We start from the raw sequence: 12,710 nt of genomic DNA on the forward strand, positions 1-12,710 counted from the left end.
ACGGTGTTAGGTGACCTCTGGACCACCCTGGGTTTGTCGTTAATTCATACACAGAATGTCCAACCCCTCCCCTCCGGCGCCCTCACATCTCCTGTCGCCCTTATCCGACTGTGTCTATTACCGCCTGGAATACACATTCACCGGCTCACTGTCCTCCTCTCCCCAGGACGTAACTCCAGGAGGTGGGGTTTCATCTCTCGTCCTCTGCAGAATCTCTCGTCCGAGAACAATCCCGGCAGCCATGGGAGCTCCATAATTATCGGTAGGAAGTAAGAGGAGAGAATGAAAGACAGGACATGCATCTTTATAAAGAATGTTTCAATTTATTATTTTAAATCTGAACCTGCGTAAAATGATGGTTAGTTACATTTAGCTCAAAGCAACCCTGTGACACGAACTGGAGACAAGCCCAGGTCTGGACCTTTGCTCCTCAGCCTCAGATCCAGAGGCCACAGCAATCAGTCTTGGAACTTCATTTGCATCCACTGAGGCCGTGACAGTGACGCAGAGGGTTTGCTCAAAGTGATGGGGGTGGTGATCACTTACGAGGGGACTGCGCTTCTCACAGCCCGTGGCCACCCAAACGTGGGGAGGGTACCGGAGGGAGCAGGTTCATGGTGCCTGGGGACTCGGGGGGAGACCCAATTCTTTCGCTGATGGAGGCAAAATGGGGCACCAGTCCCCCAAAGGACACAGCTCCAAAGAGGACCTAAAAGAAACTCAAGCTTGAAGTTCCTGAGACATGGCATCATTGCTCTTGCCTCCTGCACCCAGTCCCTGCCTCACTCTTTCTAATCTCTCTTCACACACACGCCCTTCTCAAGAGCCCCTGGGGCCAGATCCGATGGAAGGATGCCCTGTGCGGGTCTCTGCTGCCGCCGCCCGGGTGGGGACCCCGGGCTCACACGTTGGTGTGCTGGGACCCCGAGGACACGCTGCTGCCCAGCTGGCTCCGGCCCGAGGGCGCCGGGCTGGCTGTCGGGCTACTCCTGCTGCGGCGGCCGGTGCCTGGGCTCCTCCTTGGGTGCTCCTCCATCAGCCTGAGCTTCTCGTGTTCCTCCTTCAGGAAGAAGTCCACAAACAGGCTCTTCTCCCGCTTGATCTGGTCGCTGATGTCGGTGGGGATGTCCGGGATCATCCAGTCCACGAGGACACTCAGGAACATCACCAGGTTCTGTGCGAGCCAGGGTGGGAGAGAGGGGGTGGGGTGGGGGAGGCCGAGTCGCTCCACTGCCCGGGGCGGAGGGCCCGGTGGGGGGGCTGGCGGAGGGGGCGTGGTGAGCAGCCCAGACCCCAGACCCAGGGCGCAGAGGGCCCCTGTGTCGCCCCGACTCCTCTGCTGACTAGTGGGGATCCCGGCCGAGGCGCGGCGCTGTCCCTCGTGGTCCCTGCGTGAAAGTGGAGCAGGGACAGCGTCCACCTCCCGGAGCCCCGCTCCTGCACGGGCTGACAGTTGCTTCTTGCCCTCCTCCATGCCCCCAGGCGTCCTGCTCTTGCCCCCAGGCCCCAGATCATCCAGAGGAGCTGCTGTGAGTCCCGTCAGTCCCCCCGGGGCTCTCCCTGGGCCAGTCGCCCCCTCTTCCTCCCAGCTGACTCTCCGCCCCCGCATCCGAGGTGGGCCTGTGGTTTCTGCACTGAACTCTGGCCTCAGCCGGCCCCACGTTCACCATCACAGCCTCTCCGGTCACACCGCCTGCCTGGGCCCTGCGCCCTGCCCGCCTCCGTGGGTTCTGAGCTTCCGCGCACACCTGGAACTGGCTCCCTTCTCCCTGCTGAGCCACATCCCCTCCCCTGTAGACACGTGTGGGAGCGTTTCTATTTAGTGGGTGAAGATGTTCTGATGGTGCCAGCCTGGCCCACGGAAGGCCAGCTCCCTTTACACTCTGGTTCCCAATCCTTCCGCAGGGCACCCCTCGGCCCCCCACCTCTGGTCTTCTCTGCCTGCCCATCGTATGCTCAGGCACTCCCTCCCCTCCAGAGAACAGTGATGGCCCTGAGGAGACAGAGCACTGCCATCCTCTAGTCCTCCAGGCTCTAAACCTGTCCCCTGCTTGACCTTGAACCCTGCACGGCCCTGGTGCCCAGGGAAGGCTTGGGGAGACAGTGGCCACTCACACAGGGTCCCGAGTGCTTTCGGAGACCTGCAGCCGTTAAGCCACACACTTGAGTTTTAACCCGAGTCCTCCCGGGAGTGAAAGTGACCTGGGACGCAGGGCAGAGTGCAGGCGGGGCCGCCGGGGGACGTGTGAGCGTGTGAGCGTCGCTCACGGTGTCGCCCATCTCTCCGAGAAAGAATGCCCGTGCTCTCCGTGTGAAAGACGAGCTGGGGGGTTTGTCCACTTCCGGGGCCGGGGGCCGGGGGCAGGACACCTTAGAGCCCTCCAGAGACCTGCCTTCAGGGAATACCAAGCCTGGGGAGCCGATGGGAAAGGGTCTGGGCTGGACCAGCCCCGGGGGAAGGCCGGCAGGCCCCCGGTGGGAGCGGGGGCCGCAGCGTGGCAACGGTAGCCACGGCTACTGTGGGAGACGGAGTCCCCCCTCGGGTTTGCTATTCAGCGGGGGCGGCCGGATGGCTCCAGGGCCTTTCCCACCAGACGTCTCAGGGGCTAAAACAACGCAACAAAAGAGGGGGCTAGTGGAGGGGGAAGAAAGGGTCAGAACGCAAACCCTTTCTTGGGCGGCAAAGTCCAGGAGGGGCTGTTTGTCTGCATTTAGGCTGAGACTCTGGTTTCCCCCTCTCTCCCCACTCTTCCTTGTCTTCGGTTTAAATGGGAATGATCTCCACCCTGCCACTGGCTGCACATCTGCCCTGTAACCTTACTCTGAGCTTTCTTCTCTTTCTGCAAACCCATCCATTAACGAGAGCCCTCGTCCAGGGCAGGGGGCTCTCCCCGCAGCCTGCCGCACCCGAAGGAAGGCCCTGAAAACCCGCAGACCTGGCTGTCTGCACCCCACAGCCTGGATCCTAACCGGCCCTGCCTTGTCTGAACAACTCACCTGGAAGATGATGACAAAAGCCAGACGGGCAGACAAAACAGACCAGTACTGTTTGGAAAACTCATATGGGTTCGGGGCCCAGGGCGGCTCCCGGTAATCCTTAAACCTGCCCAGAGAGAAAGGCGATGTTAAGACGGGAGGAGATGAGGGAAAGGGGGCCTTTTCTGGGTGTGACCTCAGAGGTCAAAGCAGCAGGCAGGCCCCTGGCTCTCAGAATTGGGGAACAGGGGGCAGAGGCAGGAATCCCCGCTCCAGACTACGATGTCCAACAAAGCACCAAAGTCCAAAACAAGCCTACATCAGCCCAGAAATGTCCTTCCTACTGTCTCTCCAACACCCCCAGAAGCTTCCTTTGGAGTTTCCTTCTGGAGGAGCCCAAGAATCATGAGAGCATCCCAGTACGGTGGACCCATCTCGGCTCCACCAGCCCGTGGGCTCTGAGAGGGGAGGGGGGACCCCCAGACGCCGTGTCCGTGCTCTGCAGTCTGTGGGCTCAGTGAGGGTACGGATGCCAGCAGACGGTCCCGGCATCTTCCCCAGACGGCTGCTTTGGGGCCACGGCCATGAGAGGGGCTGGCCTTAGTTCACGGCCAATTCAGACCAAGCTGAAGGCTGATGGAACTTGGGGAGGGAGGCGGTGACAGCCACAGTTGGCCAGTAGCCTCTTTTACTAAGCGTCTTTACTATCCATCCATGTGGCTTAAGAAACTGGTGCCTGGTGGGAGCTCAGAGCACGGAGCTGTCTAGGCCTGCTTCTCGCGGCTGCCGTCCCCCCAGCCTCCCGCCCTGCCTGGGATGACTCATGTCAAAAGATGGTTTATTTTCTCAGACTCACTTCTTTTTCTAAGCTTGGAAAAATGACAAGAGCTGGTACCAGAAGAATTACGCCCTGTCACGGAACTGTTTTCCCCATGGAGTTCAACACATCTTTGACGCACTGTAACTGCAAAACAAGCCCTGGGCTGGAGCAAGGGCGGCGGTGGCACTGGGCCGCCAAGCGGGCTGCGCGGCTGCCCAGGAAGGCGGGGGAGGGATTCGGTCCCCGAAGGAGCCAGGAAGGAAAACCAGCATGTGCTGCAGGCACTGTGCGTGTCTATCCCCCAGCAAGGAGCTTTTCTGGAGGGCGGCTCATTGAACCTTCACCACATCTCACGCTGGCATGGAGAGCCCTGTGTCACCCAGGAGGAAACTGAGGCTCCGAGAAGCAAGGGGTGGAGTCCAGGTGAGAATCCAAGTCTGGCTGAATTCAGGCTTTTCTCCTACTGGCCTAAAGCTCCTCGCTGCCAGCTGCAGTTTGGGGTGGGGGACTCGGAAGTGGGTGCTCTCTGTCCCTCCCCTGCCCTGAATGAACCCGCTGCTCTAAAAGATCTGTGTAGGAGCACGAGGACTTCCAATTACCCAAGAGGAGATGAGAGAAGAGGAGGGAAAGAAAGAGGAAGACGAAAAGAGACGCACAGAAAAAGACAGAGCCCCAGCTGCAGAGGCAGCCACAGAGGGAGGTGACCCAAGAGGTGGGTGCCGAGCCAGGGGCTGCCCCCTCCCCACCCGACCCCCCTCTTCCAACAGCTGATCGCAGCTGTTGCAGGCTTGGTTTGACATCCGGATGAAAAGCAAAGCTAACGGCAGCCCAGCACAATAGCACGGGATTGGTCCCAGCCATCCACGGCTGAGGACAGAAACACGCCAGCTCCAGATCACCCGGCTGCGGGGAGGGAGGGAGGGTGCGGCCAAGGGAACACGGACATCCTGGGTGGGAAAAAACTCAGGCTCCTCCCACCCTCCTGCTGTCCCCCCCAAACCCCAGGGCAGGAGAGAATTTATCTCACTTTTCTCAGGACCTCTGGAGGAGGGGGTGAGGCACGCACGCACCCCGACTCCTGACTGTGGGGAAATCCTCCCCCAGGTCTAGCCCAAACCCTGCTGCTGCGGTCAAGTCCCTCTCTCTGGTGCTCCAGCTCCATCGATGGAGGAACAGCTGCTCCCTGACCTCAGGATGACAGACGCTGCTCACCCCTCTTTTTTCCCAGTCTGCAAAGAATCCGTAAATAATCTAATTCTGGTCCACTTCTGATACTGACTCACCACAGCTTTTGGAAATGTCACTTTGCCCTCCCTGAGTGTCCAAAACATGTTTTGAATCTAGCAGGCACGTCCATCTAATCCACGATCTGGGGAAAGATTAACACACAGATACGTCCAGCAAGGTCGACTTGCAACCCCACTCTGCCAACACACTAAGGGTGCCTTGTCAGGAACTACAGGGCAAGTTATGCCCGGAAAACAGCAACACGCAGTTTAATGAATGCTGCGTCTGTTCACATTTCTCTTCCCAAAGCAAACCCTAAGAGCAGTGGCCAGCTGTAAGCATGCCTCTCACGTTCATGCACATGTACGTATACATCACGGAAACAAAAATTACCCCACACCTACTTATTTTTGCTGTGTGCAGTGCACTGTTTTCTCCTATCCTCGTCTTTGAAACGCTGATCATGACCCACTAAAGTGACTTTCTAAGCCACCAACGAACTGTGAGACGCAGTTTGAAAAACACCGACTCCAGAAAGCCTCTGCCCCGGTGAGGAGTGGCTCGCGTACAGTCTAACCTAAGTTCAGATTTCGTAATCGTTGAAAGGTTTCATCCTAAGAAACCAGAAGGCACTTATTAAACAAAGAGATCATTAGTTTTAAGACTAGGAATGTCCACATAAGACAGGGTGGTTAACGGACTTGTGTCCGGTGTGGGGACAGCTGTCTGTCTATTTTGCTTCTGAGCCCAGTGCGCAGCGTCGGCAAAGGCGCGGGCTTTGGAGGCAGCAGGCGAAGGCCTGACCCCGCCCCCACCATCGCTGACCTGTGTCCTCCAGCAGCAAGTTGCCGGCCCTCTGACGGCCAGGGTCTTGACTGTTAGGGGAAGACACAGTGAGAATTAAATAAGGCAGCTCGTGTGAATGTGATTTCTGGAGGCTTCCACAGAAAATGGTTCCTTCTGGGAGAGAACGACTGGGGTGGGGGCTGAGAAGACAGTCCTCCCCTTTTATACGTACGTATATACACACACGTACATACAGAGGGAGAGTTTTATAATTAAGAAGTTCATAATTTCAAAGGAAGAATGCATCTAAATGGCAATATTCAGTTAAGCCAAGATTATTTTTATACGAAGCTTCCAGGAGCAAAACAAGAGTGTTCAGTGAGGCAGAGCCTCGTACAATCAGGGGAAGTGGCCCAGAAGTCAACGTGACACCTCGGCTGTAAAGTCGCGTTAATCTTTCACCTGGCTTTTCTTAGAGTTACTAAGATGTTACCGCTGGGGGCAACTGGGTGAAGGGCACACGGGGCCTCTTTGTGCTTCTTTTTAAACTTACTGTGAATCTACAATTATTCCAAAATAAAACAGTAATTAAAAAAGAAATCTTGCAAAAAAATTTTTTTACCTAGCCTGTTCTAACACTGTGAAATAATCACATTGGGTTGAATTTATATATCATGTAAAGCAATAAGATTCCTATTAGCTCAAAATATTTTTCATTATTATAAAACAAACCCAGGAAACTACATCTTAAAGGTTCCGTAAGTTCATTTTTATGTGAAAGCACGGGGAAGTTGTCTGAGGAAGACCCACCGCGATGTGGCGACTGCTGGGAACGTGCCCGAGTCTGCGCAGGGCTGGGCGGAGGTGGGACAGAGTTGGAGAGGCTGCCGGTAACACTTAGAATTTTTGCAGAAATAAATTAGTAATATATGACATGTGTCATTGACTATTAATTATTTAAAAATAAGTAGAAAAGAATTTTTGGAGATTGTTTATTCCACATCCCCATTTCACAGATGGGGAAACTGAGATGCGGACAGGGAAGGGAGACTCCCGGCTCCGATGTTCCCCTCCCATCCTCACCTGCAGGGTGACCAGGGACAGTGGCACCTGCACGATTCGTCACAACACAGCATCACTGAGGGCAGGAAGGTGTCGACATAGCAAGCTGAGGTCGTCAACATTTGGGGATGGAGTGTTTTAAATCACGTTTTAGCTACATTATCAACCAGTTAGTAAATGCCTCTCTCAACTCCAATCAGCAGTATATAAAAAATCTTTTTCATAGTCCCAGTGGAATGTAATGTCATATTAATGCCGAAGACAATTGCATTACTGTGTTTTCATATCTTCTGAGCTACTTGAACATGCCTTCTGAAACCGGCCTTTAACAAGGGAAAACGGCACAGGTGATTAGGAACTAACGAGGACCATATTAATACAGTGGTTAATAAGTTAGGGACAGGCATGGCCTGGGGAAGCTGGCTCTCCCTCTGGTCTCAGAGAGGAGCAGCTGAGAGGCAGCCAGGCACTGGAAGGGAACTCACAGGACTTTGGATAGGAAAGAACTTGGGCCCTGCAGAAAAACCCGCAGGGGCCACCCAAGGGTGCTGTTTCAGTGGGTTGCCCGAGCCCGGGCGGGCTCCTTCAGCTATGGGGCCCAGGTCCCCGGCCAGACCCCGCCCTGCTGGCCTCCCCACTCCCCTCCAGCCAAGCCAGGAGCCTGAGCCACCATCCAGCCTGCAGGACACAGTGGCCCCTCGACCCTGTCAAATGACCTCTCATCATGCCTGCAGACTGACATCACGGCGCAGCCCTGCCGGAGCAGCTCGATGGCAGAGGCAGACTTCGCTCCAAAAACGCAGGGAATGCATCGCCAATGGGCAGCCGGAGATTCGTCCTAACTTTTACTGCTATTTTTAAGATACCTCTCTCTGGCGAGGCCGGGCTGGAGCCCGGAACCTCAGTTTTATTTGACCACATTTATCTCCAGAGGTCACTGAAAGCTAAGAATAAGAAGGGTCATGGAGTTCCCAACACTATTTGCCAGAAAATCAGGGCGAACTTTTCATTTCCCACCATGGAAGCGGTTCTGAATGCTGGCTCTGGGGCTCGTTCTAGTGCTGTCCGTGTTTCTCTCCATCTCTCCCTCTCCTGCAGTCCCATTCTCAATACCTCCCTCTCTCTTTTTCTCTCTTTCCCCCCACCCCTCCACTTCTATTTATAACAACCATTGGCAATTCTTGGCTTACAACGACATCAGTACTTTATGCCTCTGCTTCCCAAATCTCGAGAGAATTTGGCGAGCCAGACAGGTTCACACGCCACCCAGTGACTAGGACCCACCTGGGGCAGAGATTTCCATCATCAAACCTTACCCACCTAGGGAAGGCAGCCCCCAAAGTGTACAAACTTAAGATGCCACAGCCAGGTGGTACGCTGACCCCGTTCTCTTGACTTCAGCTTACACTTCAGGGTAGGGCAGCTCTTTACTGAAAACGTAACCCAGTAAGAGCGGGGAGGGTCTAGCTCAGTGGTGGACTGCATGCTTCACACGCACGAGGTCCTGGGTTCAATCCCCAGTATCCCCTCCAAGAACTCTAACCCTCAACTTTCAACATGGGGGCCATTAAAGCCCCACTGTGTTTAAGTCAGTTTATGCCACTGATAGATCTGGAAAGTATACTCATAGTATTACTGGAAGATCTGATGGTCAAGGGCAAGGTCAGAGCCCCCCGGTGCTCTGGACAGACACATGCTTCTAGACCAGCTAAAGAAACTGCTAGCCTTGCTCCCCGACCTGCCAAGGCACACTCGTGCTGCTCCCCGCGGTGCATAGGGGTCGAAGCCTGTGTCCTTGGATAGATGTGAGCTTTAGTTCAAGATCTGTCCCTGGAAACCACTGTCATCTTTCTAAGTTGAAGTTCCTTTTTATGTAGAATGAGCGGTATCTGCAAGACGATTTCTGTACTTAACGATTTTGTACATCTCACCTCCCAGTGCCCCTCGGTTTAACGTGGTGTGGGCTGACTTCACGCACCCTGCCGGAGCAGGTTTAGATGCTACCAGAAAAGGCCTCCAGCTGGTCCAGACCCTGTGTCCAGTGGATCTGCAGACCGACGTCCAGCACGCGGACAGACAGCCTGGCACGCCAGCAGTGCCCCTTGGGCAGGGCAGGGCAGGGGGGTAGCAAATCCGCCTGCACATGACTGAAGTCCAAGAGTTAGACTCTTTAAAGCCCCAAGATGCAAAAGTGCCAGAAACCTCTTGGCTATATAAATCAATATCTATGAATAAATGGATCATCTGTTCTTGGATCTGACCCTGATCTTGAGCCTTTCTGGTTGGCTAGAGTTAAACCCTAAAGTTACCACTCCTGGGACCAGAATACCCTTCTATTTAAATCACATACGGGGAAGGCGGTTTAACTCAGTCATCGGGGTTGGGAAGACCAAACCGGTTCCTCTCTTGCATGATCTCAGACTGAGTCTGAGCATATGCAGCCACCCCACAAACACCTGCCTTTGGGCACCGAGGTGTCCCTGCTGGGGAGGTGTGAAGACACGCCCAGGGCCCTCGCGGCTGCAAACACAGCCGGGCACTTCGGCGGCGGCGGCGGCACTGGCAGCTTCTACATCAGACACTCTTGGGGACGACGGTTCGAGAAAGCCCCCCACTGGCCCTTCAATACATTGCTCCAGGTTTTGGCTTCTGTTGTGTCATTGTTCTTTTTTTTAAATACATGAGATCTGATCTTTGATCAGGTCCTTTGGGGGGACTATCCCGTAACCAAGGTACAAAAAGGTTAAAGCATTTATTCTCCTCTGCTCGTCTTCTTTTTATGTGCCCAGCTCGGGACAATTTTCTGTTTCTTGGCTTCAATGACCCCCTGGGCTGACGGACTGCAGTCATGACCCTAACCTGGTCCCTTCAGGAATTCCTGCTCCTCTCTCTGGGACTTAGGTGGAAACTGCCCCTTAGGTTTCCTACCATCATTTCAAATGCAACATAATTAAACTCAAATTCACTATATGTGCTGTAAAATCAGATTCTATTCGCATTTTCTCGGACCTGTCAACGGACCCATGATTTCTCAGTTCTCTGACCTGGGTCCAAACTTGGGAGATATCACTGACTCAGAGTCTCTCTTACATCTCTTGTCCCTGGCTCTGTAACATATTCTATTAAACAGCTCATCTCTCTGTCTCTTAACTCCTTCCACCACTCTCCTATCATGGTTCGCAGGTGAAGGATTTAGCACCCCAGCTGCTCCCCTTTCGTTCCCCCAATTCTAGTCCACTTTCCTCTCTGAGACCAGATTAATTTCCCTAAGCCTACACGTTCTCCTCTAATTCCCTGGCCCTAAAAAGGTCAGTTACTTCCTACTGCATCACATTAAAATTCCTGTAAGATTGCAAGACTTCCCATTAGCTACCTCATCCTACCTGTCAAGTTCAACACTGCTCTAGCTTACACGACTCCAGGAGTTTCTCTAATCTTCTGTTTCCTCTGTCATCTATTATTCTCTGTCATTATCTCCCCAGCACTCCCCTTGTGGACCACGTCGTCCAGCTCCTGAGGGTTTACCTAATGTCCCCAAGTCATCCCCACGCCCACGACCTGGCCCACGCCGACACCCCTTCCAGGACATGTTCTCTTACTGTCCCTCAGCTCCTCGGGGCCCCTCCAAGGAGCCTCCCCTTTCCATCCAGCCCCCCTGAGCTCCCTCTCCTCTGAACACTCACAGTGCTCACGGTCCACACTAGATACAATCACTGAGAAACCTGCAATGTCTTACCTGCTCTGCCTGTTTCCTTCCCAGCCCCACCCCAAACCAGCCTCTCCTTGACGGTAAGGATGGGTCTACATACTTTTTTGTCTTCTCCCTAATTGTCCAGTAAAAGGCACTCAGTATTTGTTGATTCATCAAAATTGACTGATAGTGATGGGGGGGGGGGTAGGAGACAGAGGGAAAGGAGAATGATTAAATTCTAGGTCATCCAGATAATTACTTGGATTGATCACTTCTGGTCCTCTGCTGCCCTCCTGCTCCCGACCACTTTACCTGCAGAACTGAACCTCCTGGTCAAACTGCGAGTTCTCAGGCTGCGTGCCCGCCTTCAGCTGGCTGACGTTGAAAAAGGAGAGGGTGTGGTTGACAAAGCCGTGCAGGGTCCCGTTGTGACTGTAGGAGTACTGGTACACCAGGCGGGGGATGAAGTCGGAGGTGACGGCGATGACAAAGGCCTGGGGGCAGAACCACAAGCGCCCGAGGAATGGTCAGGATGGGTGCTCCCAGGGGCACAGGTGCATCCGGCTAAGAGGCTGTCCCCACCCACCTGGGCTCCCCCTGCAGACACGCTGCTCTGACTGACACGGAGTCCTTTCCCCTGAGCTCATGCAGCTCACTTTCCTGGCTCTCCCATCTTGGACATGCCTAAGGAAACCCACAAGGCAGCGGCCATCACGAGAGCAAACTGCAACCACCGTAGCAAAGGATGCTAAGTCAGTTTGGACCATGGGTGCGGGAGGTGTAGATCACCTCTGAGGTGTTTGAATGGACGCTGGCATCGGGCACGCCAAAACGGAGTGGAAGATTTTCTGAGAAAATGACCAACAGTGATGAGCGTGCCCCGTACGTGTGATAGGCAAGGACACTGAATGACCAAGGACATCTAGTCCTGAGTGACCCCAGAAAGCCAGGAGTACCAAGGCTGTGGTCCCACAGTCAACCTCAATCTGACCACCATCTCTCAGCCCTCGTGAGCACATATGTAACGAAATCGTCCTCTTGTCCATTTTTCTTAGAAGAAGTGAGACACGGAGGGGGGGGGTCCTGCTGGATGGAACCGCACAACCCCGACGTAGTGCCTGGCACACCTAAGCGCTCCGTAAGTGTCTACGGCGCGAACCAAATGACACATGAATGATGGCCTGTTTGAATGTGGGGGGACTTCCTGCCAAGAAAATCTTAAATCTTTCCGGCAGGTGTCTACACTGTCCTCCACACCGACAATTAAAGCCCTTTAAAAAATGAAGTTTCGGTAGTTTTCTTCATGTGTACGTGAGTGTCCATGGCTGTAACCACTTCTGAGAATGGGGCGCTTGCTTATAACCACAGCTGCAACCCCCTTAGGACTTGCCACGTGTCCTTCCGTCATCCTGTTTAACTTCCAGAATGATCCTGTTTGGTGAGGACTAGCAACTCCCTCCCATTTTTACAGAGCAGTAAAGAAGTCTTAGGCCAGGGAAGGTAAACGTCCTGTCATTCTGTTGTCGAGAGGAAAAGAGCTTGGTACTCAGGGCCTCTTTTCTAGAAGATTCCAAAGTAGCTACGGGTAGGGAGGGTAGAGCTCAGTGGTAGAGCGCGTGCTTAGCATTCACAAGGTCCTGGGTTCAGTCCCCAGTGCCTCCTCTAAGAATAAAGAAATAAATAAACCTAAGGAAAAGGAGAAGTAGCCACAGATCCATGTTCCAAATGGCACCCGGCTTCTCAGCCCTGAGGTGTGCGCTTCCTGCGTCAAACACTCCAAACGCGACAGGCTGACCCCCTCTGCCTGTCCTCATGCCCCTGCCACCTGGCGTGTTCCGAGCAGGGAGCCACGGCCGGCGTCAGCATTTCTCTCGCAGTGGGAAAAGGGCTCTGGCTCTCTTGATGTGCGATATGGGGGCTGAGACTTTCTTGGGAGGTGGAAGAGGGGGCCCCGCCGGGCCACGGAATGCAGACGCCAAAGGAGCTGGCTGGCTCGGGCCCAGCAGGAGGTCCTTGGAAAAGTGGTCCCGTCCAGCAAGGCAGTGAAGGAGGGCGGAGCAGGCAGGACCCCGCTCTTCCAGGTCCTATCTGAACCTGCACAGTCCCCGGGGATAATTCGGGTTTCACGCTGACAATTCGGAGGGGCCG

General features: G+C 54.4%; 1 protein-coding gene across 1 annotated transcript in view; it reads right to left on the reverse strand.

Annotated features, from left to right (window-relative positions):
• Positions 1-348: 348 nt before the first annotated feature.
• Positions 349-12,710, reverse strand: part of ANO2 (anoctamin 2) — a 248,636-nt gene continuing 236,274 nt past the window's right edge. The window contains exons 23-25 of the mRNA XM_031444274.2: positions 10,875-11,056; positions 2,998-3,103; positions 349-1,174 (exon numbers count right to left, since the gene is read on the reverse strand). Of these exons, the coding sequence (XP_031300134.2) occupies positions 902-1,174; positions 2,998-3,103; positions 10,875-11,056 (561 nt within the window). The 3' untranslated portion in view covers positions 349-901. The remainder of the gene's footprint in view (positions 1,175-2,997; positions 3,104-10,874; positions 11,057-12,710) is intronic.

The sequence above is a fragment of the Camelus dromedarius genome, chromosome 25, assembly GCF_036321535.1.
Source record: "Camelus dromedarius isolate mCamDro1 chromosome 25, mCamDro1.pat, whole genome shotgun sequence".
Lineage (NCBI taxonomy): Eukaryota > Metazoa > Chordata > Mammalia > Artiodactyla > Camelidae > Camelus > Camelus dromedarius.